Consider the following 26,771-nt stretch of genomic DNA (forward strand, 5'->3'; position numbering starts at 1 on the left):
TTGTTTTTACAACCCTCCCAAGATTCTTTCATTCATTGTTATCTATTCCTCTTCCTATTCCTTGTAATCTATAGTGAGTTCCCTCTGTCTCTTCATGCCATCTCGCAGGTAGGGTCTACCATAATTCTGCTGTGGGTGGAGTCTTCATCTTTATTTCACCAAAAACCCTTTATAGCTTTCCTGTTTTTCCTTCTCATAGACTCTGTCTTAATTTAAATCTCAGCTCCTTAAGTCAGGCAAGAGCTTGTTATTTGACTTTATACAAAACTCAACATTTGTGTCTCTGTGTAATGTTTGTCCCAGTTTTAAGAGCCAGCTTTCCTGAGTTGATGGGTGTTCTGTCTCCTTTTGAGGGTGAACACACATAGAATTAAAATATATATATATTGCAAAAGGATCCAAGAACAAAATAAACAAGGAGGCTTTGGCCATAGTTAAATCTTTGTAATCTTTTATTATTGTGCTGTTGTGTAGATATAAGAAAGGAATCTGACTCAGAATTCTTATATTTTCAAATGGTTAGTAATTTTGTATACCTCAGTTTTGGATGCTCAGCTTGAGAAATTTTAAAAATATCTAGTTTTCAAAGGGTTGGTACTCAGTCCTTTCTGAAAATTAGGGTTGTTTAAGGTATCTCAAGGTAGGGATGGTTTTCACTATGGGGAGATCGATTCTGCTGCAATCGATGCACTGAGTGTCAGTTTAGTGGATCTAGTGAAGATCCACTATATTGATGGCAGTATGCTCTCTAGTTGACGCCGGTATTCCAGCTCCCCGAGAAGATTAAGGTAAGTCACCAGAAAGCATCATCTATTGAAGTAGCACAGTTAAGAGTCAACCTAAGCTACGTCAACTCCAATGGTGTTATTTCCATAGCTGGAGCAGCATAACTTACGTCGACTTACCCCAGTAGTGAAGACAAGTATGTAAATATCTGAAAAACCCAGTCTAGTATTTACATCCTAAATTGCACCAGTTTAACAAAAAATGTGATTTTAAACAGATTTTGCTAAAATTGTCCATACACACAATTAAATTGATTTAAATCCATAGCATTTGCCTTTAAGATTACAGGTTCAAGCTAACCCAATATGATTTTCAAACTGACATATCTGTGACCACACAGAGATTTGCATGATTTGACTACTGGTTTGCATGGTTTAGCAACTTCTGTGTGTAGTCAAGTCACTGTGATCTGAAAATTATGTCTATGACTATTAAAAACTAGCCAATTAGCCCGTCATAAGACGGGATTTTCTTCTCTCTCTCTCTCCATGGCGAGAGGCAAAGTGGGGTGTGAAGAGAGGTGGGGTGGTGACATACATGGCTGGGCCCTGCCCTCTAGCCATCTACATCACCACCCCGCCTCCCTTCACCTCCCCGTGGCACTTGGCTGACTTCTGCGCCTCTCAACCGGGCTGCTTGGAGATCGTGGCACCCGAACGGCCGCTTGCACCTCTCGCTCCCCCACTGCGGCCCGGCTGAGCAGTGCAGAAGTCAGCCGAGCACCACAGTGGGAGGCGAAGGACGTGACTCAGGCAACAGAGGTGCCCAGAGGGAACAGCCAAGGAGACAACAGCGGCGCCCAGAGGGAACAGCCAGCATTTCAGCATTACAGAATCACAGACATTGGGCTACTATATATATGATGATCATCAAATTATAATTCCTCAAATTCACCATTTTAATTTCTAAAGGGCTTATATGAGATTAATAGATGTTATAATATGATACAGATATGAGTTATACTATAACAAATGATAAGACATATAACAGTATAAAGTTTTACAGATTTTAAGCAGCCTATTGATATCTTGAACTCTATACACATTTTAAACAGTTTAACGTTTATTAAGCAACTGTTAATGATTCTGTAACTCTTTATTAACCATAATCAATATGAATTGTGTGACCAATAAACCATTATATTAAAGTGAATGGTGATTGATTTAACTATTCAAATTGCATATCTTATTTTGATTTAATTTTGAAATAGTCTACACAGCACCAAATTTCAAAATAACGTGCTATTGCAACACATCCTTTAACCCTCGTGGAACAAGGGTTACCAGGATACCGATATAATGCATCCGTTATTTCGAAAAATATTTTGAAATGATGAGTAGCTTGTTAAGATGAGGGGTAGCTATTTCAGGATTTTTCTGGTATTCCGAAATAGCCGTTCAGTGTCGATATACCCTTACTTTTAATTCAGACAGCATCCCATCTTTATAAAGGTTTAAAAATAATAGGGCTGGACTGTAATCACGTTATTCCTTTTGGTGATTATAACTCATTTGAGTAACTCAGGGTACATCTAGACTGAAGGCTTCTTTTGAAAGAAGCTTTTTCGGAAGAGAACTTCTGAAAAAACTCCTTTAGAAAGAGCACGTCTACACTGCAAAAGCACATTGAAAAAGCGATGCGCTTTTTCAAAAGATAGTGTCCAGACTGCTTGGATGCTATCTCACATGTAAGCAGTGATTGCTATGGATGGAGTGGCTACCAGGGCACCTGTGCTTTTTCCTCTTTCCTCTTCTTTAAAAAAAAACTCCCTCTTCCAAGTCCACACATGCCTTTTTCTGAAAGAGCTCTTTCGGAAAAGGTGTTCTTCCTCATAGATTGAGGTTTACCAACAATGGAAAACCCCCTGCGTACTTTCGATTTTCTATAGAAAGAATTAAATTGCAATGTGGATGCAGATGAAGTTTTTTCCTAAAAACGGCCGTTTTTCAGAAAAACCCCTGTAGTCTAGACACACCCTCATTGTCTTCAGACAATTTTTGTAAGTATCTGTACAACATTCTGAGGAAGGAATTCTCAATCTGGTTCCTAGATTGTGCAAATGTATAAGGATTTAAAAATGGAAGTGACTAGGAGTGGACCTTTTTAGTGTCATGATCTAAACTGGATAAAAAGCAAAAGTAAATAAACTATATATGAATAGTGGTACCTTGCACTTCTATAATCTCTATAAATTAGATGTTAACAATGGTCCAGTTTTAATAATCTGAATTATTTAAAAAAGTAACATAAATAAGGTTGGAGTGTGTCTGGTATAGTAGATAATACTTTTAACTTCACAGTGTGCTTTTAAAAGGAAACTCTTATAGAAAGATTGATAACATATTCATGGTAATGATTTTATTGCTCTTAGGTTTGTGGAAGACCAAACAACATGGGATATATATAGACAATTTCTGTGGGGACCTGCGCTGCTCATTAGCCCGGTTCTGGAGGTAAATTTGTAGATATTTAATTACATATGAGAATACTTTAAAATAATTTTATATATACCTCTTTTTTTTTTTTGCTTTATTGGACATAACATGTATGTTCTTCAATTCCAGAATGCTACTTCAGTGTTGGCTTATATACCCAATGCACGCTGGTATGATTATTACACTGTAAGTAATATAAATGTTTTCTATTGACCTTCTTGCTAATAGCAAAAACTATTAGCAGAATAGTCTGCCAAAGGTTGTGGTGGACTTCTTCACTTTGTGTGTTTAAATACAATTTCACACCATATTTTATTCATATTTTTCACATAAACAACATCCCCAAGCATTTTTTATAGACTGGGAGAATTAAATGGAAGAAAACCATGTTTAGCAAAGAGAGGAGTACGAAGACTGTGAAAGTTGGCAAGAGATATAGACTTGAACATCATCAACAGAATTATAGCAGCACATAGTTGTGAGATTATGTGGAATGATAGAGGGGAGCCCACTGATAGTTGAAAAGCTGCAGGAAGGGGGTGACAAGGTGGATAAGACAGGATATGGAGGGTTTTAAAAACAAGGTTTTGTTGGGAAATGAAATCATTTTGGAAATAAAGCTCTAAATCTTGGTTTCAATTCAATGAGCTACTAAGCATCAATAGGAATTGAGGATACCTAGCACCCTCAAGCTGCCCCTGAAGATTCCAAGATAGGAGTGGGGATTTCAAGACACTAGGTTCCCCTGTAGAGAGATGAAGGAACTTGTGTTTGGAGTTAGGAAGGCTGTTGTCTGACCTGAATTTTTCTGTCAGATTCTTTCAAGCTATTCACTTAGTGTCAGGCTTCCCTGGGGAGTGGGGGGCGGGAGTGGGAAGAGTGCAACTGCCCTGGGGTCCAGTGATTTTAAAAGGACCTGGGGCTCTTGGCTACCACCACTACTGACAGAGTACTGTGCGCACTGGGTGGCTCTAAGGGCTAAGGGGGATTGCCATGGTCTGGTGGTACTGAAGGCTGGGTGGGACTGGCTTTGTGCACTTGCTGCTCCTGCCCTGCCCCTTCTTTTCCTTTAAGGAGCACAGAGTTGAGCCTCCCCTACCTTGCCCATGTACCCAGCATGACTGTCGGCACCCCTACTTAGTGTAACACCTAACCTCTACTTATGAGTGAACTAAATGGTCAAGTGTTGGAATGTCATAAAACACCTTTAACCCTGAAACACCATCTCTTGACTTTTAATCCCTGAAATATTCTGTCTGAGGTATTTGGCAAGAGAGCAGAAGGGGGGCAGCTTTAGCTGCATGTGCCTTCTGTAGAAATGGAGAAAAGCCTGGGGAGAAAAGCTGGAGGGAGGAGTAGGCAGCCAAAAAAAAAAAGGCACTGAAATTATAATCACTTTGTGGTTTGATTCCTTAAAGGCACCAAAATTATAGTCGTGGTTTAGTTCCTTGAGCTGTGCCCCACTTTATTGAAGCTGCAGTCTGGTTTTTTTAAATGTTCATTCCATATTTTGAAGAAGAACATGAAAATGACAGTGTAGTTATGCATGTAAATCAATATTTCTGTGGAAAAAAAGTAATTAACATATTTAGGATCTCCTTCCTTATTCATTTACATTAGTATGAATTAGATGTAACTCAGTTGAAATCAATTATTTTTATTTATAGGATGAGTATATTAAATTCAGGAGAGAGTTCCGCAATCTATCCACTCCTCTTGAGCATATCAACCTTCATATTCGTGGAGGCTACATCATCCCATGGCAGGACCCTGCTAATAATACATTTTACAGGTAATATGAAATGACTGTATATACTCAACAATAATCATTATTTTTTTGGTAAAAATGACACAGTAAAGAGCGGGGGTTGGCTTATGAATGAGTTATTGTGTTTTACCAATTTTTTTCTTATCTTGGAAGTGGGGGTTGGCAAACTTCAGTTCCCAGCCCAACAGGCAAATTGCTGGTGCGCCAGGACATTTTATGATCCTGGAGTGCCCTCAGGCATGGATTCCCTCAGCTCCCAGTGGCTGTTGTTCACAGTTCCAAGTCAACAGGAGTGGCGGGAAAGTGCCAGCTAGCATGTCCCTTGTCTGTGCTGTTTCCTGCACCTCTCATTGGCTGGGCAAAGTGACCAGTAGTCAGTGGGAGCTGAGAGGTTCTGTGCCCTCAAATGCTCCAGGTAAACAAAACATCACGATGAGCCAACAACTTACTCTGACAAGCTGGAACTGGAAATTTGCAAACTGCCGATATAAAGTCGGCTTCTGAATAGGTCATTGCAATTTTTTTAATTTGGGGGGGGGGTCGGCTTGTAAACAAATGGGGTTATGATTGAGTATATATGGACTGGAAAAGTTAAAACTGGTTTTATTTTTAATGGTAGCTCTTTCAAAGCTGCTTAGTGGTTTGGAATATTAAAGACCCAGTTAAAATGAACTAGAGATTGCAGGTGAAGCATAAGATAAATTTGATTTATCATATGCTTTCTGAAAATAAGGACAACAGAAGAAGTGTGCCAATATGGTCAAGGAATGTTCCTTTTATATCTTAAGTAGTTATGACTCTGAGGAAATAGACAAAGAGTAATGTGTTTGCTGACCATTTTTGTTTTGTAGCCGACAAAACTCTATGGGACTTACTGTTGCTTTAGATGATAATGGGTTCGCTCAAGGTCAGCTATACTGGGATGATGGGAGCAGCATTGGTAAGTTTCAATAGTAAATCAAAGTGAGAAAATCTACTTAAATCAACAGTAAAGTTTCCTAAATTGTATAACTTTTTCTTCCTTCTTGGTGCTGATGATTTCTACACTTTTTTAGTTTTGAATGTACACACTGTCATTTTTATAAAGTATTTGATATGTTGTAAATAACTATCAGCATATACACCAAGTTTGGGAACACTTACATGTGCATAGTACTGTTGTGTTCAATGGGACTATACATGTGAATGAATGTACCATATATAAATTCTAAGGTCCTGTTAATGCTGACCTATACCATGCATATATGAAAACCTGAACCTGCCTGGAGCCCTGCAAAAGACAAGAGAATTCCATATAAGCATAGGGGTTCCTCCCACATGTATGCAATGATTTTCAGGTTCAGCATCCACAGCTGGAAAGCTCTAAAGAACAGTGCTTGAAAAACAAAAAGTAAAGTTAAACCTGTAATACTATACAATAATACAATCATATTAATTTCTCTCTTAAACTCTCTCACGTTATTGCTTTCAGATTTCAGATATTTCACACCTTAAGTTATGTCATTAGATTTAGTCTAGTATGTGTAATAAGAGAGATTGTACTTTATCCTCATAATTTTGCATAACTATGTAAATTAAGCATGAAGTGAGAAGTCTGAACTGATTTTCCTAGCATTTTTAAATTGAAGTGTGTCTGAATTTAGAAGAAATAAAAATTATATCCCTCATATCAAGTGTGTTTCAGATACAATCCACAGATAAGTTTCTTCTGAGCTTTCAGTAGCTGATTTGACACGCTTAACAATCTCAGCAGAAGTGAATGAGGTGTTGTCAGACTGCTGTGAGGTGTTCTAAAGTTTGCCAAGCTTTGATTGATGCAGGTTTGGAACTAGTTACTGTGCTCATAGAGTTTAATCACAACTTAATTAAATTAACCCACCTTACAAGGTGCACTTCAGCAATGTCGCAGTGATCTATTTTTCCGAAATCGGGAAACCACAGTGGCTCTGGTTATCAGCATTACCGTATGGTAATTTAGATCCCCAATCTGAGGCTTTTAAAGAAAATAGACACTGATGTTTTCAAAAGAGACTTTCCTATCCATCATGGTAATGTGTAAATGGATAGTGAATAAAGCAGAAGGTGGGGAATTGTTGACATGTCTTGTGGGAGACTCTCAGACTCTTAAATCTGTCTGAAGGATTAGGAACAGTCTCCCCTTGAGCCTATGTACCGATTCTCAAAGACTTGTTTGCTTTACCTGTGATTTGAGGTCTCCAGCTCCCCAGCATGAGACTTGTTAAAGGAAACATTAAAGCGGATATGCACTCAACTTTTAAAAAACATAGGGAGAAATAAAAAGCTCAAATTGAAGTTCAGTTAAATATGAAGTTACTGATCCTATCCTGTATGTACTAAACTTCTTTCCCTCCGTCAAACAAGGTGGATATAGAAATGTGGAACTTTCATTACATAACATTGTCCTACCCAATCATGGAACAAATAGTCCTCTCCACAATCTTTTATTCTTCTTATTGCTGGACCTCAAATGGGTTCTTCCTTCCAGTGGAGTCCTTCAGACAGACACTTCCTCTAGCTCTGACAGCCTTTTTCCCAGCACTTGCTTTGTTTCTCATTAAGTCACAGCTTTGTGTGGGCCCTTCCAATCTCCAGGCCCAGATCCAAAGGTTCCCAAAAAACTCTTCAGGCCTTAATCCAGGAGAGTATCAGGATCATATATGTCTCTTTGACTACATGAGTTGTCCCACTAAATTCAGCAGACCTACCCTGGTATTTAATTCAGTCTTAGTCTGTCCTTACCCTTACTGCTAATAACTATGTCCCCACATGCAGCCTGGAACAGAATAAAACAAATCAATTGAATTTCATTTGGCACAACTGATGTTTAAATCAGGTTTTGAACATTTGTACCAGGTTTTTTTTTTCCGGAGGGGGAGGAAGAAGGGGGAGGAGCTTTTTAAAGATTTTGATGTTAACTTTACAAACAGAAAAATGTGTAGAGTTTTTGCTCTCACTTACATTTCCATGGTGGGTTCTGGCTAAGTGTATTTATTATGCAAATAGTGGCATGATTTTTCTAGTAGCTTTCTAGATTGTTACCAGTATTGTATTTGGAATACATTTAAAATAACTGTAATGAATATTCACCAAAACGAATTTATAGTGGGATATATTTTACTCTACTGCTTTCTCATTACAGATGCATATGAAAAGGCTGCTTATCTGTTAGAAACGTTTAATGCAAGTCAGGTGGGTATTGTTAGGAAGATGTTACCATTTTAAAATACTATACCCTGTCTAGCCTGCTAAAAACTTGTGTTAGTTACTCATGAGCCCACAGCTATAATATTACAGGGTTAAAATGAGAGAAAAAAAAGATGTTCTGCCTTCAGACTGACTCTTGGTTATGATCTGTATTTTTAGTAGTTGCAGGAATTCTGTGAATTTTTATTTGAGAAATCAATTAGTTTTGGAGACAAAAGACATAAGAACAGCCATACTGGGTCAGACCAGTGATCCATCTATCCCTGTAGCCTGTCTTCTGATAGTAGCAATACCAGGTATGTCAGAGGGAGCAAATACAACCCAGCAATGATTGAGACATCCATCTTCAGTCATCTGCTCTGATGATCTGGTAGTCAGAGGCTGCTGGACACCCAGGACCTTGCCATATTGGCTAATAGACAATGATGGACCTATCCTCCATGAACTCACCCGATTCTTTTTTGAACCCAGTTATATTTTTTTAGCTTTCACAATATCTCCTGGCAATGAATTTTAAACCTGCTGCCTATTAATTGGGTGACATCTAGTTGCTGAGTTGTGTCAGGGTACATAATATTTCCTTACGGACTTTCTCCATACTCTTCATGGTTTTATAGACCTGTCATATTCTCTCCCTCCCCACCATGCTTAATCATGTCTTTTCCAAGCTAAGCATCCTCAGTCTTGTTAATCCCTCCTTTTATGCAAGTTGTGCCAGACCCTTCATCCTTTAGGTGGCCCATCTTTGTACCTTTTCCAAATAGTGCATCTTTGTTTGACACTGAACCACCAAAACAGCACTAACACAGCGTGCAAGTCAAGACGTGGATCGGTCAACTAGGGAAGCCTTTGTCGACCGCTCCTGTAAACCTCGTTTCACGAGGCATAAGGGAGAGGTCGACAAAGGCTTCCCTTGTCAACTAATCTGCACCTTAACTCAAGCATGTGCCGACGATCAGATGAGCCAGCACAGCGCGGTGGCCATTTTTATTTTAATGAAGCCAAGATATTTAAATCCCCGCTTCATTGACTATGTTGAGTAGCCTATTTTACATGCCTCTGTCGGCAGAGGCATGTAGTGTAGACATACCCTCAGTGTTTAAGGTGTGGATGTATCATGGCTTTATACAGTGGCATTATGATATTTACTGTTTCGTTATCTATCCCTTTTCTAATTATTCCTAGCGATAGGAATGGTGTTCATAAATTAGTTCTCAGCAAACTCAAATGTAAATGGGAAAATTTTCGTAACTTTGGGTGTTATATCAGAGAGCTTTATAATGGTGGGCTCTAAACCAGAACAGCAGATGTGATTACACTCAGAATTTCAGAGAGAAAGATTGGTTCAGAATCCAACCCCAGATTATGGTTCCTAATTTCACAAATGGTCCCACTCTACACAGACTTGTATCAAAATCTGAGTTCTGAACACTTGTAGTTTTTGGGGGTGGAGAGTAGAAATTAGAATAAGATCAGTTGTTGCATTGAAGTTTTGTGTAATTGCCTTTAACATGCTATATTTGATAGGAATAAATTACAATAAATACATATTTAAGAAGTATTGTGAAGATATTTTAAACCCTCAGTTTTTGACAGTGAAACTATATTTCATAAAATGTATTTGTATAACTTAAACATTTATGTATGCAGAAATCAAAGTAACATGAGGCTAATAGTATCATTTTGCCAGCTGCACTTTCGCTGTCACTTTACCAATCTATTTAAATGAGTACATTATAGCTCATCATCTCATGCATATTTTTAAAAGGAACATGCTGTTAAACACACAAATATCTATATGAGGTACAGAGAAAAGCAAGATGTATTGTAAAGGAACTCATCCAACTTGAAATATAGTCACATTTAAAAAAAAGTTATAGGTGGTATCAAATAATATACCTGCCCCTAAATTCATGTTTTCAGGTAATATGCCCCAATTTTTATTGTTTGCAGCTGTTTATTGTTGTGTTTCATAATATGTGTGCAGATGAGGGAAATGGCTTATGAACTCTTGCATTATCTAAAAGACAAGACAAAATTGCACCTCCAGCCCTGGTCAATACACTAGGGAGTTATTTTGAAATAATCCCCCTTATTTAGAAATAATAAGTGGAGCATCCACACTACTAGGCCCGTTATTTTGAAATAATGGGCTAGTTATTTCAAAATCTGTACTCCTGCTTTCCTTGGGGAATAATGCTTATTTTGAAATTGTTATTTCAAAATAGTGTCTGTGTAGATGCTCCGCTGCTGCTATTTCAAAATAACTACTCCCCAGAGTAATTCAAAGAGCTTCTTGGGATTCTAAGTCAAGGTAACATGTCTACAATAACAGAGCCTACTTGGGACTAATTTCGAGGCTCCTCTGTAGTGGGGACAAGCTATTTCGGTCCATGCATTCAAAATAGCTCTGCTAGCTGCAGCTGTATAGGCTGTGGGATGGGCTAGCTGCTCTAAGTACACAGCTAGCTTTCATACAGGACTCTACTTGGATTGCTAGCTTGTCTTGCTGCCCATGCAGCAATAGCAGCAGCTATGCTGGTACTTTTCACACACTAGCTCAGATCAGAGGTAGCGTCATATATTTAACCTAGCTAGAAATTACACTTCTAACTCCACTGTAGAAACCTTACTGGCATGCAATGCATGACCATACTCTGACCCAGCAGGAATAGCAGGTGTCATTCTGCAATGCCTCCTGGTCTGTGCACATGCAATGCAGGAGACAGGAGGAATGCACTTACCTCTCCATATTTCATCAGGGTGTACCATCTCTTCCTCTCCCTATCTGATGGCTGAGAAGGAATGAAGGGTCCTAGGCCCTGCTGCTTCTATGCTTCTTTGAATTGTTTTTTTTTTCAAAAGGGATCCCTACCAGAGAGCAGTCCACAATTAAGGGACAACTGTAGTTGTGGCTGACCTCTGTGCACTTACAAAGGGGAAGGGGAAAAAGCTCTCTTTGCTGTTCCCCTTTATATGTAGTCCTACTTAGAGAACACACATTGATGTCAATGTGTGTTATATATAAGTATATGATACATAAACATTTAGGCTACGTCTACACTGGCCCCTTTTCCGAAAGGGGCATGCTAATTTCACAGGTCGTAATAGGGAAATCCGCGGGGGATTTAAATATCCCCCACGGCATTTAAATAAAAATGTCCGCCGCTTTTTTCCGGCTTTTAGAAAAGTAGGAATAAGAGATCCTCCGGAAAAGGGCTTTTTTCCGGAGGATCGGGGCCAGTGTAGACGTTCTTTTCCAGCTTTTCTAAAAGCCGGAAAAAAGCGGCGGACATTTTTATTTAAATGCCGCGGGGGATATTTAAATCCCCCGCGGATTTCCCTATTACGACCTGTGAAATTAGCATGCCCCTTTCGGAAAAGGGGCCAGTGTAGACGTAGCCTTAATGTAAAAAGCAGGTAAGTGGATCTGGAAAGAAGGAACTGCATGACTTTTAGTCTGATAATCAGAGATAAATGATCATACTATAAGACACTATCACATTGAAAGGTCAATGTGATAGCAAGTTGGGACAATATGAATCTAATATATTTTGTTGTCTTTCAGAATGTTTTAGATATTAAGGTTGTGCACAATGGATATACTGACCCAAACAATTTAAAATTTGATGAAATTAAGATCTTAGGAATTCTTGGACATCCTTTAGCTGTTATAATCAAACAAAATGGTGTGACAGTTCCATCTCTCCATAATGTCAACTATAATGCTGTAAAACAGGTAAGCAGCTGATTTAGGGGCATTAAAGGGTATGATTCTATCTGCTAAGTAATGTAACCTTTCTTCCTTAAGCCTGGCATTGAATCAGATCTCAGTTGCAGTATTAAGCCCTATATTTTTTTTAAATAAATATAAAAATATACCACTAATGAAACATTGGCACTGAGAGTCAAACAACCTGAAAGGTTGTATCATGATTAGTAAATAACACAAAATATAATCAAGCCAGGTTTCAATTTGATAAGGTAAAAAAGAAAAGAAAGTATGACATAATAAATGTGCATTGTAGCCAAGTCATTGCTACAGTAACCAACTTAATCTTCAGAAATTCTTAACTCACAGAAGTGCTTGGTTTTTTTTTTTCAATCATTCTAAAAATGTATTTAAGCCCTAAGAACTGAGAGGTAAACTAGCATTGCCACCACGTACTTACTGAAAAGCTGGATTTCTTTCCTCCTCCCCTTCCCCTGTTCCTGTATAATTATGACCTTTCTTTTTTGTTATGCTTTTGTCAAATATAGCCTATATTTGACAACAAGACAAAGACCTTATCTCCTGGCTCCACTGATGTCATTGGCAGAACTCACAATGGTATCATTGAGCCATGATTTGACCCTGAATGTTGAATGAAATATCCAACATGTTTCTTAGTATTTTATAAAATAGTAAAAAAGATTTTTCTCAGGACTAACAAATCCCCTCCGTGATTCTATCATATATATAATTATGGGGAAGATGTCACTATAAATAACAATGAAATCAAGCACCCTTAAATGCAATTGAAAGAAATCCATATTATCATGATGGCCTTCAGGACTCAGTATGATGGAAAAAACTAAACTAATTCCCACCCCCAGACTCTCCCCAAGGCTTTTTACAAAACTATGTGCTTTTTAAGTCTCATGCCTTTCTGCCTTGTGCCCGGAAAAAAAAGAAAACCCTAAAGTTATACCATCTTTTCTTGGAGGGGAAAGCAGGAATTTCTGTACAAGCAGTCCCCGGGTTACGTACAAGATAGGGACTGTAGGTTTGTTCTTAAGTTGAATCTGTATGTAAGTCGGAACTGGCGTCCAGATTCAGCCGCTGCTGAAACTGATCAGTTTCAACAGCGGCTGAATCTGGACGCCAGTTCTGACTTACATACAGATTCAACTTAAGAACCCCAGGCATCCCCAAGTCAGCTGCTGCTGAAACTGATCAGCGGCTGATTCTAGGAAGCCCGGGGCAGGGGCTTCCTGTAGTCAGCCACTGGTCAGTTTCAGCAGCGGCTGACTTGGGGACGCCTGGGGCAGAGCAGCTGGGGTGCTGCTGGGTTGGTCCAGTAGCGCTGCTGCTCCTCGGCGCTACTGGACCAACCCAGCAGCACCCAAGTTGCTCTGCCCCAGGCGTCCTGATTCAACCGCTGCTGAATCTGACCAGCAGTGGCAGAATCAGGATGCCTGGGGCAGAACAGCTGGGGTGCTGCCCGGTTGGTCCAGTAGCGCCCAGAGCGGCGTTACGGGACCAACTGGCAGCGCCCCAGCTGCTGTACCACAGGTGTCTGGAGCAAAGCCACGGAGCACGGGGGCAGCGGGACAGCCCAGACGTGCCGTGGCTGTCCGCTGCCCGCGTGCTCCGCGGCTTGGCTCTGCTTTGCCCCCCCCGTCCCCGTGGTCTGCAGACCAGGGGGACGGGGGGGGGGGGCAAAGCAGAGCCAAGCAGAGCCAAGCCGCGGAGCGCGCGATCAGCTGACAGCCCAGACGCGTCTGGGCTGTCAGCTGGCTGGCCGCTCCGGGGCTTGGCTCTGCTTTGCCCCCCCCCCCCCGTCCCCCTGGTCTGCAGACCAGGGGGGGGGGGGGGGGCAAAGCAGAGCCAAGCAGAGCCAAGCCGTGGAGCGTGTGATCAGCTGACAGCCCAGACGCTCCGCGGCTTGGCTCTGCTTTGCCCCTCCCCCTCCCCCTGGTCTGCAGACCAGGGGGAGGGGGGGGGGCAAAGCAGAGCCAAGCCTCGGAGCGCGTGGGCAGCGGACAGCCCTGTCCGCTGCCCACGTGTTCCGATGCTTTGCTTCCTCTCCCTGGTCTGCTGGAGACCAGGGAGAGGAACCCCGTTCGTAACTGCGGATCCGACATAAGTCGGATCCGCGTAACTCGGGGACTGCCTGTATACAGGTGAAATCAGAATGGACTTCAGATTTTTAAAAAGAAATTTTACAAAGACTTTGCAAAGCTCACAGATTGGAATTCACAATCTGTGCCATATTAAAATAAGTCTCAGACAGTTTCAAATTTTAGTTAGGGGAGGAAGACAAAAAGAAATTGCTACCTAATAAGCAGTGTATGAACTGAAAGCTGCAATGCCCTCAGGTAGATTTCTTGTTTTTTGTTTTCTTTCAAAGCTCCTGCATATTACTAGGCTTCAACTTGAACTGGGGAAACCCTACTCAGTGGAATGGTCAATGTCTGAAGACAATGAAAAATTTAACTGTTATCCTGAGTCAGGTGCATCACCAGAAAATTGTACAGCTCGTGGCTGTATCTGGCAGGTAAGGAGATTTGTGTGAAGCATGAATGAGAACACAACTTTAATGACACTTAATTTATCTAAACTAAAGGAATTATTGACTAGCAGTTTAAGGTATTTTATGTACTTTTGCAAATTTTTTTAGCAATGCAACAAAATGTTTAAGAAATGAAAATAAGTATAACTATATGAATAAAGATTGATGCCCTTCAATGGGATGGTTGCCAGCTATTTTAGACACTGCTGTTCTGGGGGTCACTTGGCAGCTTTTGCATAGCAGGCAGAATTAATCATCCTTATTGCTATAACTATCACTACCACTACTGGGACTGAGGCATTTGACATTTTGCTATTTGTCTCTCTTTTGCCTGATGTTCTGGAAAGACCAGACAAAAAGAGAAAATAGAATGACATCAGCATCCCCCAGAGCTGTGTCTTGAGCACCTCCTAAAATGTGAACTTAATGTAAGCGTGGAGAATGGTACTGCTATTGTGGGGAATTTTCCTGGCTGCTATACTACCTCGGTGAAATGGACCAGCGAAAGAATCTGAGTCCCAGCTCCCACTTCTTTTACCCAAAGGCCTCCCTGACCCTGAGGGCTCCCCTTCCATTCTCCTGAGTAGCAGATTCCTCAAAATCCCAACATGGCTGGGCCCAGGTTTTCTGAGGCTTAATCCCTGACCTTGTAGTCACTTGAGGCAGGAGAATACCAGACACGTGGAATGTCCGGTATTTTCTGAATACCTGGCTGGGCGCCGGACGGAAGCCTGGCAGGGGTGGGGGAGTGACTGGGAGGCAGGGCCACAATTGGCGCTAGGAACCTGTGGTCACATGCATAAGCCGGGCGGGGCGGGGGCTGGGACTCCCAGCCACTCCCTCCGCCCGGCTTCTGCACATGACCAGAGACTCCCAGCGCCAATCACAGCCCCGCCTCTCAGCTGGGAGCCTCTGGCCAGCCCCACCCCCCTCCCGGCCGGTTCCCCTCCCAGTTCTCCTCCCCCACCCCTGGCTGCCCATGATCAAGTGTGTCCATTTTTTTTGCGGGGTCTACCTGGTAACCCTAAAGGTGTCCCCACTCCAGGGTGCTCTCTGCACACTGCATGCTTTCTTGACCCAGTGATCATTTCATACAGTTCAAAGCAAATACAATTAATTAAACAACAACTGATTAAAAAGAAAAGAATAAGGAGAAACAAGAAAGGTTAAATAAGAACACATAGTCCTGCTCTGTAGCATGGGGACATCACAAACAGTAGTCTGCAGAGTGTAAGGACAATTCACAGTCTGTTCCTTATAGGTCCCAGGGCTCTCTCAGGCCCTGGCTGTGCTGCAGGGGGGGTTGCAGGTTGGATACCCTGGCTCTTGCAGTGACCACACGTCCTCAGGCTCTAGGTGGTAGGACCCCTCTCCCAGTTGGAGTTACAATCCCTCTCCAAGTCTGGCCTGTAGGGCCTCTTGGCTGGTGGCGTGTTCCTGCCCAGAGCCTCTTTCCCCCCCTTTGCTGGTCCCAGCTGCTCACCACACCCAGTTGCAGACTGTGCTGCTTTGCCAGACTCCAGCTCCTTGTGTTGCTTCTCTGACCCCTTTAGCTCTCTGGTCACTGCAGGTCTGCAGCTCAGATCAGGGTCTGCGCTCCTTGGGCCGTGTGTGTGTGGCTCCGTCACTGCAGGTCTGCCCCTCAGCGGAGCTTGCACTCCTTGGGCTGTGTGTCCCTGGCTCTGACACAGCAGGTCTGTTTCTCCACACAGCTTGCTTTTCATGCTGCTCTTCTCAGCTCTCTTTCCTTTTCTCTCAGAGACCCAGAAAATCCCAGCTCACACAGATCTCTCATTGATCTGTCCAACCTGTCAATCAGGCTGAGCTGGAGTGTTGGCCTCCTCCCATTGTCCCTGGGGTCTGTCAGTCTCAGGGTCCTGATTTCTCATTGATCCTTCCCCATTTGGTACTGGGAGCTGGCCTACCAAAAACTCCCACTGAGTTTTAGTAAGGGACTAACTGTCCCCTTACATTAAGGTTTCTACCCTTAGTACTTTCTCAAGTGTCACTTCATCCCTATTATTTTTCCTCTTTTTCATCTTTGTCTTTAGCTGTTTGTTTACAAGCTTGCCTACAGTAAGGAAGACAATGGTAATGTGTGTGCCAGGCAAAGATTTCTCTTGATTATAATAGAAGTAAGATTGAGTCTTCAGTGAAAAGATCTTCTTAGTATGCTCAATCAATGAAATTAGGAAGTAATTAGGTGAATTCTCAGTCATTTCCTCCTGAACTACAAAAGGCACTTCTTGTCAATGAGGGCTAATTGAGGCGTGCTAGATTTTACCTCTCACACACTGTTTGTACAGCTGCTGAGAGGAAGTTGCAAGGTTTTGTCGTTGTTGTAATTTTTCTTTTTAGTGGTGAGAAATGAAGTATTATTCCTTGTCCAAGTATGTATAAAGGATGGAGTTGCTTATGCTCAAACTTACAGGGGGGAAATACTCTGGATGCACACTCAAAGCATGAAAAAAATTCACTTTGAAAATGAAAGTATCAGAAAGATGCAAACAATTTAACAGGAAGATTTAGAATAGCATCTGCTAAGCACCTGCATTAAGTGCAGTTTTGCTTGCTACTGCTAATACAATTTTATAAACAAAAGAGAGCTGCTTCTATTAAAACACACTTTAACAAAGGAAAGACAAATTATCAAGTGCTGATGTTTTTAAATGTAAACAAGTGATGATGAATCAAAAATAATTTCTTTTCTTCATATTTCTAAACTTAAATTCTCTGCATTGAAATTGGCAACTCATTGCTATGTACCTATCTAATTGAATTGGGATGTCATCCTCTGAGAACATCATTGTATTGGCAAAAAGTTTTCTTTTGATGTCAGTTGCATAAATCACTTTTTTCTTCATTAGGGTTCATTTTCATACTGTTCAGCGCTGTTACAATAACATTTGCAACTAGTTGTTCATATGAGTTGCTTGTTAAAAATGCGGAGGATAGCTTTTATTAATATTAAAATGATCTCACATACTGTTTTCTGATCTACAATATATTTTTCAGGTTGTCTCTAACTCACTTGTGCCATCGTGTTACTACCCAAGTAATTATGGCTATTCTGTCAGCAACCTTCAAAATACGGCTTTGGGTCTTACAGCTGACCTCTCCAGAGATCCAAGTATCCCTGACCGCTATGGGGACCGTTCTCCCTCTATCAACACACTTCGCTTAGAAGTGAAATACCATGACAACTACATGTTGCAGTTCAAGGTAATTTCAGTGTGAATCTGCTGGCACAGTCTATGCTGAGATTGGTGATGGTGATAATTTTCCACTTTTACAGAATTAAAATGTGAATAGACTGAATATGGCTACTGAGGAGGGTAAGAAGTGATCCATCAATTGGAATAAAATATTGCACTTACATTTCAGTGAGTAGTATACAGAGCAGTATAAACATGTAATTGTCGGTATGAAATTTGAGTTTGTACTGACTTGGTTAGTACTTCTCATTTCTTTTTCTCAGTTCTTGGCAAACCCTTTTCAGACAGTTTAGTATGTCAGCTGAGCTACATAGATTTCAACAAACATCAGTGATATGCAGGGTTTTATCTAAGCGTAGAGGCAATAATTGATAAGGAGCCAATTCGAGCTCAGAGAAATCAGCCTCTATAGCTAACGTCTTCATAAAGTGCCATAGAGATGTCTTCTCTTTGTTTACCTTATAAAAGACACAGGGATTCAGATGGGACCAGTGTTTCCTATAAGCTGTGCACATGTGCAGCTGTTCAGGAGAGATTCAAATGCCGCTCAGCTAATTAGCAGAGTGTCCACATCTAGTTTTGTTTCTACTGGTGGTACACATTTGTATATGCCTCCATGCACATTAAAAAATTATCCTTTATATGGATGGAAAAAATCTGCACATGGATGAAAAAGAGTATAGGGAACATTGGAGGGGGTGCCTCTTATGGTATACAAGAGCTTGAGTAAGGAGTCTCTAGCCACTTATTTTTTAGAGTTCAACCACCTGTGCAGCATCGTCTTCCTTCACAGAACACTCTTCTAGCTTAATTCTGCTGCCTTAATCAGGCTGAGCAATATCTCATTCTAAGACTCCTTTCATTGGGCCAGATTCTTACTCAGGTTGAGAAATGCCTCACTCTTAAGATCATCCAGTTGAAATCAGTGAAACTACTCAAGACGAGTTACTGCTCAACAGAATTAAGCAAGTACTGAAAATCCCTGTGCTAAATGTGAAGAATACAATAATCAAAGGATCTGAATTTAGTCTTAATGAAAGCCAAGTTTCACTACAACACACATTCATTAATGCCCCAATTAATGTAAAAAACGGTATACTCAAATGTTTTCTTGTATATATTTTCTTGTATTAGTAACCAGTTGTAGCAAGATCACCCAACTCTATGTTAATACATATGCCATCTTACCATATATGTAGGAATGATATTAGGAAGTTATTACGGTAGAAGCTTTGCTTCTCTCTCTCTCTCTCTCTCTCTCTCTCTCTATGGGTATGTCTACACCAGCCCCAGGCTTTATTGGAATGTCCCCATCCAGTCGCCATTTTTAAATGCCACTAGTCCGGACTAACTGCTCACAGCTACAAGTGGCAGTTAAACGGTAATTCGAACTAAGTCCTCAGTTCAAATTACCTGTTACTCCTCCTGGAATGAGGTGTAACAGGTAATTAGAACTAAGGACTTAGTTTGAATTACCATTTAACTGCCGCATGTAGCCGCGGGCAGTTACTCCGGACTAGTGGCATTTAAAAATGGCGACCCGACTGGAAGATGCAAATAAAGCCCGAGATATTTAAATCCCAGGCTTCATTTGCAAGTTCAAATGCCTACATTAGCCTCCCTAGTTCGAACTAGGGGGCTAGTGTAGACATACCCTCTCTCTCTCTCTCTCTCTCTCTCTCTGAAATATGTGCATCTGTCTGTCTGTGCTTCTGCTTGTTCAAGACTTTCTCTTAAATGGTAAGTGCTAGGACCACCAAATTTCATATGCTGCTTCCTGTTATCCTAAAGCAAGGTCAGGGTTTGATTGTGCCAAGAAAATGGGAAGTGCTGGGAATGGGATTGTTTTTCATAACATGGGAAGGGAGGGGCACAGGGAGAAGGGACATGATACTGCAGAGAGGCCACTAGGGGCAACCACATCCTGCCTGCCACCAGACCAGGTAAGTATCTCCCCTTGCCTGAGATGACTGGGGGGCTGTGGGGAGACAAAAGGCCCCTGGCAGCCAGGAAGGACTTGGGAGAGACAGAAGGTCCCTGCTGACCGGGGAGGAGGGAGAGAAAGCCCCGCTGGATGGGACCCCCACCCTCAGGTCCTCCTCACGCCCCCAACCTCTATCTCTCACATCCTCCATTCCCCAAGCCTCCTGCCCTGCTCTCCCAATAACCCCAAAGCCCTGTCCTGACTCCTGCGCATGCACCACCACCACCTGCCCCCTGCCTTGAAGGACCCAAGCAACACAGGGTTACGTTTTCTAGTATAACATATTTGCAAATACATATCTCTAGATGCTTGTCATCTCAAGTCTTTAAGTCACAACCATGGTTTTCACCTTTAATACAAAACATGGCGTTAGACCAGGCCTGGGCAAAATATGGCCCATGGGCCACATCCAGCCCACCAAGTCACTGAATCCAGCCTGCAGATGCAGTGGGGAGCCCCAGGCAGGCACCCCTTCTTGCCCCGCAGCCCTACACGCCACTCAGAAAAGCAGCTGTGGGGCTGTTTCTCTTTCAAAACTGTGATCCTGGAATGGTGGGGGGAAGGCTTCAGGTGCTGCCCTTACCCCCCCAGCAAAATCCCATTGGCCAATTTCTGGGCAGAAACTGGCCAATGAGAGCTACCTGTTTGAATAATGGACAGCACACAAAGCACCATGCCCCACCGCACCCTCCTCCCCTCTGGCTCAGTTATTCACACAAGCACATGGCTCTGCAGCCTGGGAAGGCAGGCTGGTTGAAAAATGTTTAAGCTCAGCAGGCAGGCATATTGGTTGGGCTACTGGCTGGTAAGTCTCCTGGCCAGAGCCTGCCTCTGGGACCTCTCCCTTTTCCAACCCTCTGCTTCCCCCCACTCAACATAGCTAAAACCTCATCCCCTCTCCTGCACCCCAACCCCCTGCCCCAGATCACAGTCACCTCCTACCCTAGGTCACAAACCAAACCCCTGCACCTCAGTCCCCCGCTCTAGATCACAACTGCCTCTGTCACCCAAACTCCCTTCTTGACCCCACTCAGGGCTCTATAGCACCATGCAGCACTCCGGCAGTGATTCTAAAGGTTACTGTTACAGCAGCAGCCGGGAGTCCTGAGCCCTTTAGAATCACCAGGCCCTGAGGCAATTGCCCTCTATATCCCTCCCTTCCCCCCATTGATGGACCTGAAATGAAGCAGCCTCATGTTACCGCAAAATCCAGGAAAATATTAGCCACAGAATGTAGGTCAAATTTGTAATAGTGTACAGGGACCATAACTATAACGTACGTTGATATGTCCCCTATAAATTTTACTTACATCCTTGAAAATGACTTCACACACAAATGATATTTTTATCACTTTTTGACGAAGGAGAACATTTTATAAAAACTGTAGTCACATAGAAAAAGGTCTTATGTATTGCACTTCAAGAGTATTGCCTTTCTTTTCATAGATTTATGATGCCAACAATAAAAGATATGAAGTTCCAGTACCACTATTTGTCCCCAATCCTTCCACAAGTACAGAAACAGGTCGACTCTATGAAGTGACAATTAAGAACAATCCATTTGGTATTCAGATTCGGCGTAGAAGCACTGGAACAGTTATGTAAGTAAAAACTTTGTTGGCTGTGGATGCAATTTTAATTTTAACCTGTAGGTTTGGTGGAAATCCCTAAATACTGGCTTAGCTTTGAATAGGCTGCATTTTGTTAAACTGTCATTGTGTCACTAGTGAAAAGTACTTGATGTTAAATTAATGAAATTGATACTGTTTCAGCAAAATCTATGTATTATTTTAGGATATTTGTACATTGGAATTGGAAATGTAAAAAATAGCACAGTTGGAAAAGTTTTAAAAGTGTTTTTTTGAAAAAGGCAACGTGCTCTAAAGAGCCTGACCCTGATCATGAGTGAGCAGAAAGAGCTCCAAAGCCCCATTTGGGTGAGAACTGTAGATACCTAGCTCCAAGTTGAACAGATTAACCAAGAAAATGAAACACACAATGGTTACTCTAGCACTTGTTATCCCTTCCATGAAAATGGCGGATTAATACACTCCCTTCAGACTGCAGGATACATACTTTCATGTGTCAGTACATCCTAGCCATAGAATAGTCTTTGATTCATTGTTAGGCAATATGCATTACTAGCCAGTCCCCAACATACAGCCACCTCGACTTACGACCATCCGAACTTACGACCAAAGCGGTCTTAAATGCGGGCTCCAAGTTACGAATGCGATCCGCGCTTACGAACAGCACAGTCGCAATGTAACTCAATGGGTTCTGAGTTACAACCGTTCCAAGTTACGGCCAAGCGTTTGGTCTGTAATACATTCATAACTCAGGGACCGGCTGTACATAGTGCTGCCTATCAGAGTAACACATCCCTTAAGGGTGCTGACCATTGCATGGCAATAGTGACAGCGCATCTTCACCATTTATCCCTTGAGATATTTCCTTATCTGGCTGACTGGCTCGTTCAGGGAAATTAAAAATCCCATATCCAAAATGGTATCCTTGTCTTCAGACATCAATTACATGTAGACGAATCAATGCTATGGCCAATGCAAAGAATAATATCAGGCAGAGATATGCATCACAGTCACACTAGCTTATATTCCAATGGACAGATGACACTCCTTTGTTTCTCTGTCCAAAACTCTTCAGTCCAACCAAGGATGACAATGGCCTCTTGCATATACATGTCTCAGAATGCCAGACTTAATCTTGGATTATTCCATCCAAGTGGGACGTTTTTCCCAAGGATCCAATAGATATCAAGGTGGAGGCCACATTTAGTAACGATTTGATGCTTCTTCAGCCCCCTTAAAACATCTGTGATGGCATGCATGTGTTTTTCAAGCCATAGTGTCATTGCTGGAAGAATTTGAAGTGCATTCACAGCCAACCTGTCATTGAGTCCATAGTTTAAAAATTCTCCTTAGGAATAGCATTAATAGCAGATGTTTTAATGGCTGCTATGAGGTTTTCTGCCAGGGCCATGACATTCAGCTAAGTTTCCAGAAGACACACATGGCTTCATCTCTGGAAGATAGATGATCATTCCAAACAAGTCAGGTACTCCTCTAAATTCATAGGATCTTTTCTCTTTGGAGAAGAGTTGGACTAAAACACTGTTGAACCTAAACACTCTCTTCCCTCATCCATTTAGTAGTCTAGGAAGAGAGATATCATCAAAAAGAGATGCTCTTATTGGCTTGGCTACTGCACCAAGGGTGTTCATCAAGTGAATATCAATATTCACTCCTTACCTGAGATGCAGAGGTGTACAGAATTCCCCTGTGTTATACAGGAGCTCAGACTAGATTATTTTACAATATTTTTCTGGCTTTGGACTCTTGTGAATCTATGAAAGGTTCTAGTTTTCTCTTGAGTAGCAGCCCAAATTACCGAAGAGACCCAAAAGTCTAACAATTTGATTTTAGGTTGAAAGTCCAAGTATTTATCTAAGCCAACAGAACTGCTTTCAGCCTTGACATGCCAGACTCTTTAATATCTCTTTTCCTTCCCCATCATTGCTAAGCATACAATATACTGGGTTTAAAATTCTCACTAAAATTTAAATTAATATATAGATTAATTAACATTTCTTTCTGTTCTAAGAAACTTTGTAATATGTATTCAGTTTTCATTTTAACTAAATTCTAGTATGTACTGAATAATACCTAATATCCTTATGCTATGGCACAGATAATCTGCTACCTGATTAGACAGTCATCCCCTTCTTCATTTATACTAGCAACTATATGGCTAACATACTACATATTCTCTCTAACTTTTAAAAGTCTCAGCCAACATTTTGTATGTATTTCATCTCTTTACTGATGAAAGTGGGATAATTTTTCTATTTCAGTTGGGATTCTCAGGTACCTGGCTTCACCTTTAGTGACATGTTCATTCAGATTTCTACCCGCCTTCCATCACAGTATATCTATGGATTTGGTGAAACTGAACATACTACATTTCGGCGTGATATGAACTGGAACACCTGGGGAATGTTTTCCAAAGACCAGTCCCCTGGTGTAAGTATCCATGATGTTTGCATTAGATTCTTTCCTGAACAGCAACTGTGCTCTTGATGTGCATTACTTTGGGTTTTCCATGGTGACTATAGTATCTTTTGTTTGAAATAAATGATTTAAGACAGTAACACTGATGAATGATGCACTTTGCTCACAGATATTTTTATCATTACAACAAACCACAACTAAGTTTAGTAGCGTATATAAAACTTCTGTTAAACCAAACTATTTCAGAACTGTTCATTTTGGATTAATTGCATTTTTCTCTGAAGCATCTGATATTTATCACATTGGGAGATGGGATAGCAAATTTCATCTATGATGTCAATTCCTCTATTTCTGTGGTATATGCTGGTTTCTACAAGAGCTGAGCACAATTGGAGAACTGATTTCGAAAATATTGTTTGCCAGTTTTCTCTCATCCTTCCCAAGTTCTGAAAATTTAACTTTTTTTTAACTTTTTAAGATTTGATTATTTTGTGGAAGGGCATTTTGTAAAATCCACTTTTAGCCTGAAATATTGTGGCATTACTATTTTATCAACAAGTCTTGGCAGATGTTTTATCCTCTTTGCAGATATGCCATTTATAGAGAGGACAGGGAAAGCAACCCATAGACAATCACCCTCACACGCAAAGTTTATATAGACAGATAGAGGAAGGGAAGAATTGGAGGTAGTGGGGGGAGGGGAGACGGGCAGGTTTTCTGTGATGCTGGGTGCTCTGAGGTCTCATTGACTTTAATGGGAATCGCAGTGCCTTGCAATTCTGTAAGCACACATCCACCCTGTAGTTGAAGTTGTGGGCAGAGATATCCAGGAATATAAGCACAATGGTTCCATTTACTATAGCGAGATGGATTAGTAGCAGGTCCTGAAATCTGAACATCCCCCAACTCCGTGGGACACCATGAGGCACCAAGATGTCAGCTACAAGAAATTGGAAGCAAGGAGAATCCAGTTGTCAGATATTTCTATGAGCAGGGCAGGCATTAGCTCAGATGCAATCAGCCTTTTATCGCATTAAGGCTATTTCTATACATGTGAGTAAAAGTTGGCGAATTGCAACATCATCCTGGATGATCTCTTCTGGGTTGAGGGGACATGAAGAATTTATAGTCTGGGTCTGCTGCCCAAACTGGCCTTTCCTAAGAAGATGTAGAAATGTACCTAGTTGGGGCCTCAGCCTGCAAAAAGAAAGAAAAGGAAGTGAGTCTGTCTAGGCCTTCAGATGTAAATAATAATTTATATTATGTACATCTATAAAATGACTAAGACTGATCACTGGCGCATCCTGACTTGTATCTTTATGAAACGTGATTCAGTGATAAGAATTGCACATTAATGTTGCACCTACCACATTACAGGGGAAACAACAATAACAAGTATACTAGTATTCTAGGTAGCAGGTTTAAAATAAGCAAAAGGAAGTCTTTCTTTACACAGCTCATGGTTGGCCTGTGGAACTCCTTGCCAGAGAAAGTTGTGAAGACCCGGACTTCAACAGGGTTCAAGACAGAACTAGATACATTCCAGTAGGTTAGGTCCATCAATGGCTATTAGCCAGGATGAATAGAAATGGTGTCCCTAGCCTGTGCCAGAGGCTGGAAATGGGTGACAGTAAAGGGATTACTTGATGATTCCTTATTCTATTCACTTCCTCTGGGGCATCTGACATTGACCACTGTTGGAAGACAGAATACTGGGCTAGATGGGCCTTTGGTCCAACCGTTCTATAAGCCACAATAGGGAGAAATTTTTATGAAAGAATTTTGTGAAACTACAGAGATGAAAGTGCATTGGATTAGCAAACTATACTTCTTTGCCCTTTAAAATGAATGCCCCATAAGCATTGGTTTTCTAGTAATACATTGCTTAGTTCCATGTACTAAGGATGTTCCATGACAGGATGTTCCATGTACACTTAATTCGTTGTAAATAACTAAATAAGAAAAGCAAATGAAATACCTGCAATAAATTGAAGGTCTTTTTTCTTATTTTTGCAGTACAAGCTGAATTCCTATGGAGTCCACCCCTTTTACATGGGCCTGGAAAATGATGGAAATGCTCATGGGGTCTTCTTGTTTAACAGTAATGGAATGGGTAAAAAAATTACTTTCAGAAATAATTTCTTTATTGTGCACTTTCTCATAACAATGATTTATTCAATTACTTGGTGCCTGAATATATGCTTTGTCTTTTCAGATGTCACATTCCAGCCAACTCCTGCTCTGACATATCGCACTATCGGAGGAATTCTGGACTTTTACATGGTGCTGGGCCCAACGCCAGAGCTTGTTGTTCAGGAATACACTGCAGTAGGATTGATATGTTAAAGTTATACAATTAATGGTGTTTTGTCCTATTTTCAATATCACTGTGATAAAGTAATGTTTTCTTCTCCCTATTTTATTGCTGTTAGCTAATTGGTCGACCAGTTATGCCACCATACTGGGCTTTGGGATTCCAGTTATGCCGTTATGGATACAAAAATGACACCGAAATCTCTGACCTGTATGAAGAAATGAAGGCAGCTCGGATACCTTATGTATGTTGTTTGCAGTTACTATCAGTGATGTCATTTGAATTCTCTAACCATAGATTTGTTTTCTAGGAAAGAAGTGGGAAATAATTATGGGAAAAAAACCCTACATATTATACTGAAACCCTATTATCCACTTCTTCTGCACAGGAAAGTTTATCCCAAGTGTCAGAAGGTTATAGCAGTTCATCTCCATTTTTGTAAAGCCCCCACGTTTAACAAATCCCATTCAGTTTATTTGGAGGATTGAATTCTTGACCTGAGCAACTGACAGCATAAACTACTGCTTAAGTTAAAGGGACGTAATGTTTTTCCATCATGTCTAAAATGATAATTCTGGAACTACTGTTGCATCATACCATTTTGTTTTCATGGCATTCTCCCTGCATGGTATAAAGCCCCAATTTCAGTATCTCTTTTCTTTTAAAATATGTATATTAAAAATGGTGCTTCCTTTAACTCTTACATTGTGCCTCTCTATAAATAAGTTGACCCAACTTCCT

The 26,771-nt window shown here is 41.1% G+C and overlaps 1 protein-coding gene across 4 annotated transcripts in view; it reads left to right on the forward strand.

Moving 5' to 3' along the window:
• SI (sucrase-isomaltase) overlaps positions 1-26,771 on the forward strand; it is a 177,506-nt gene that overhangs the window by 121,340 nt on the left and 29,395 nt on the right. For all 4 annotated transcript variants that reach the window (XM_075937870.2, XM_075937869.2, XM_075937872.2 and 1 more), the window contains 13 exons: positions 3,158-3,239; positions 3,351-3,407; positions 4,889-5,013; positions 5,841-5,929; positions 8,150-8,199; positions 11,783-11,953; positions 14,328-14,474; positions 17,505-17,711; positions 21,135-21,289; positions 23,560-23,728; positions 25,733-25,829; positions 25,932-26,044; positions 26,149-26,274. In XM_075937870.2, the coding sequence (XP_075793985.2) occupies positions 3,158-3,239; positions 3,351-3,407; positions 4,889-5,013; positions 5,841-5,929; positions 8,150-8,199; positions 11,783-11,953; positions 14,328-14,474; positions 17,505-17,711; positions 21,135-21,289; positions 23,560-23,728; positions 25,733-25,829; positions 25,932-26,044; positions 26,149-26,274 (1,588 nt within the window). The remainder of the gene's footprint in view (positions 1-3,157; positions 3,240-3,350; positions 3,408-4,888; positions 5,014-5,840; positions 5,930-8,149; positions 8,200-11,782; positions 11,954-14,327; positions 14,475-17,504; positions 17,712-21,134; positions 21,290-23,559; positions 23,729-25,732; positions 25,830-25,931; positions 26,045-26,148; positions 26,275-26,771) is intronic.

The sequence above is a fragment of the Pelodiscus sinensis genome, chromosome 10 (genome assembly GCF_052426305.1).
Source record: "Pelodiscus sinensis isolate ZL-2025 chromosome 10, ASM5242630v1, whole genome shotgun sequence".
In the NCBI taxonomy this organism is placed as follows: Eukaryota; Metazoa; Chordata; order Testudines; family Trionychidae; genus Pelodiscus; species Pelodiscus sinensis.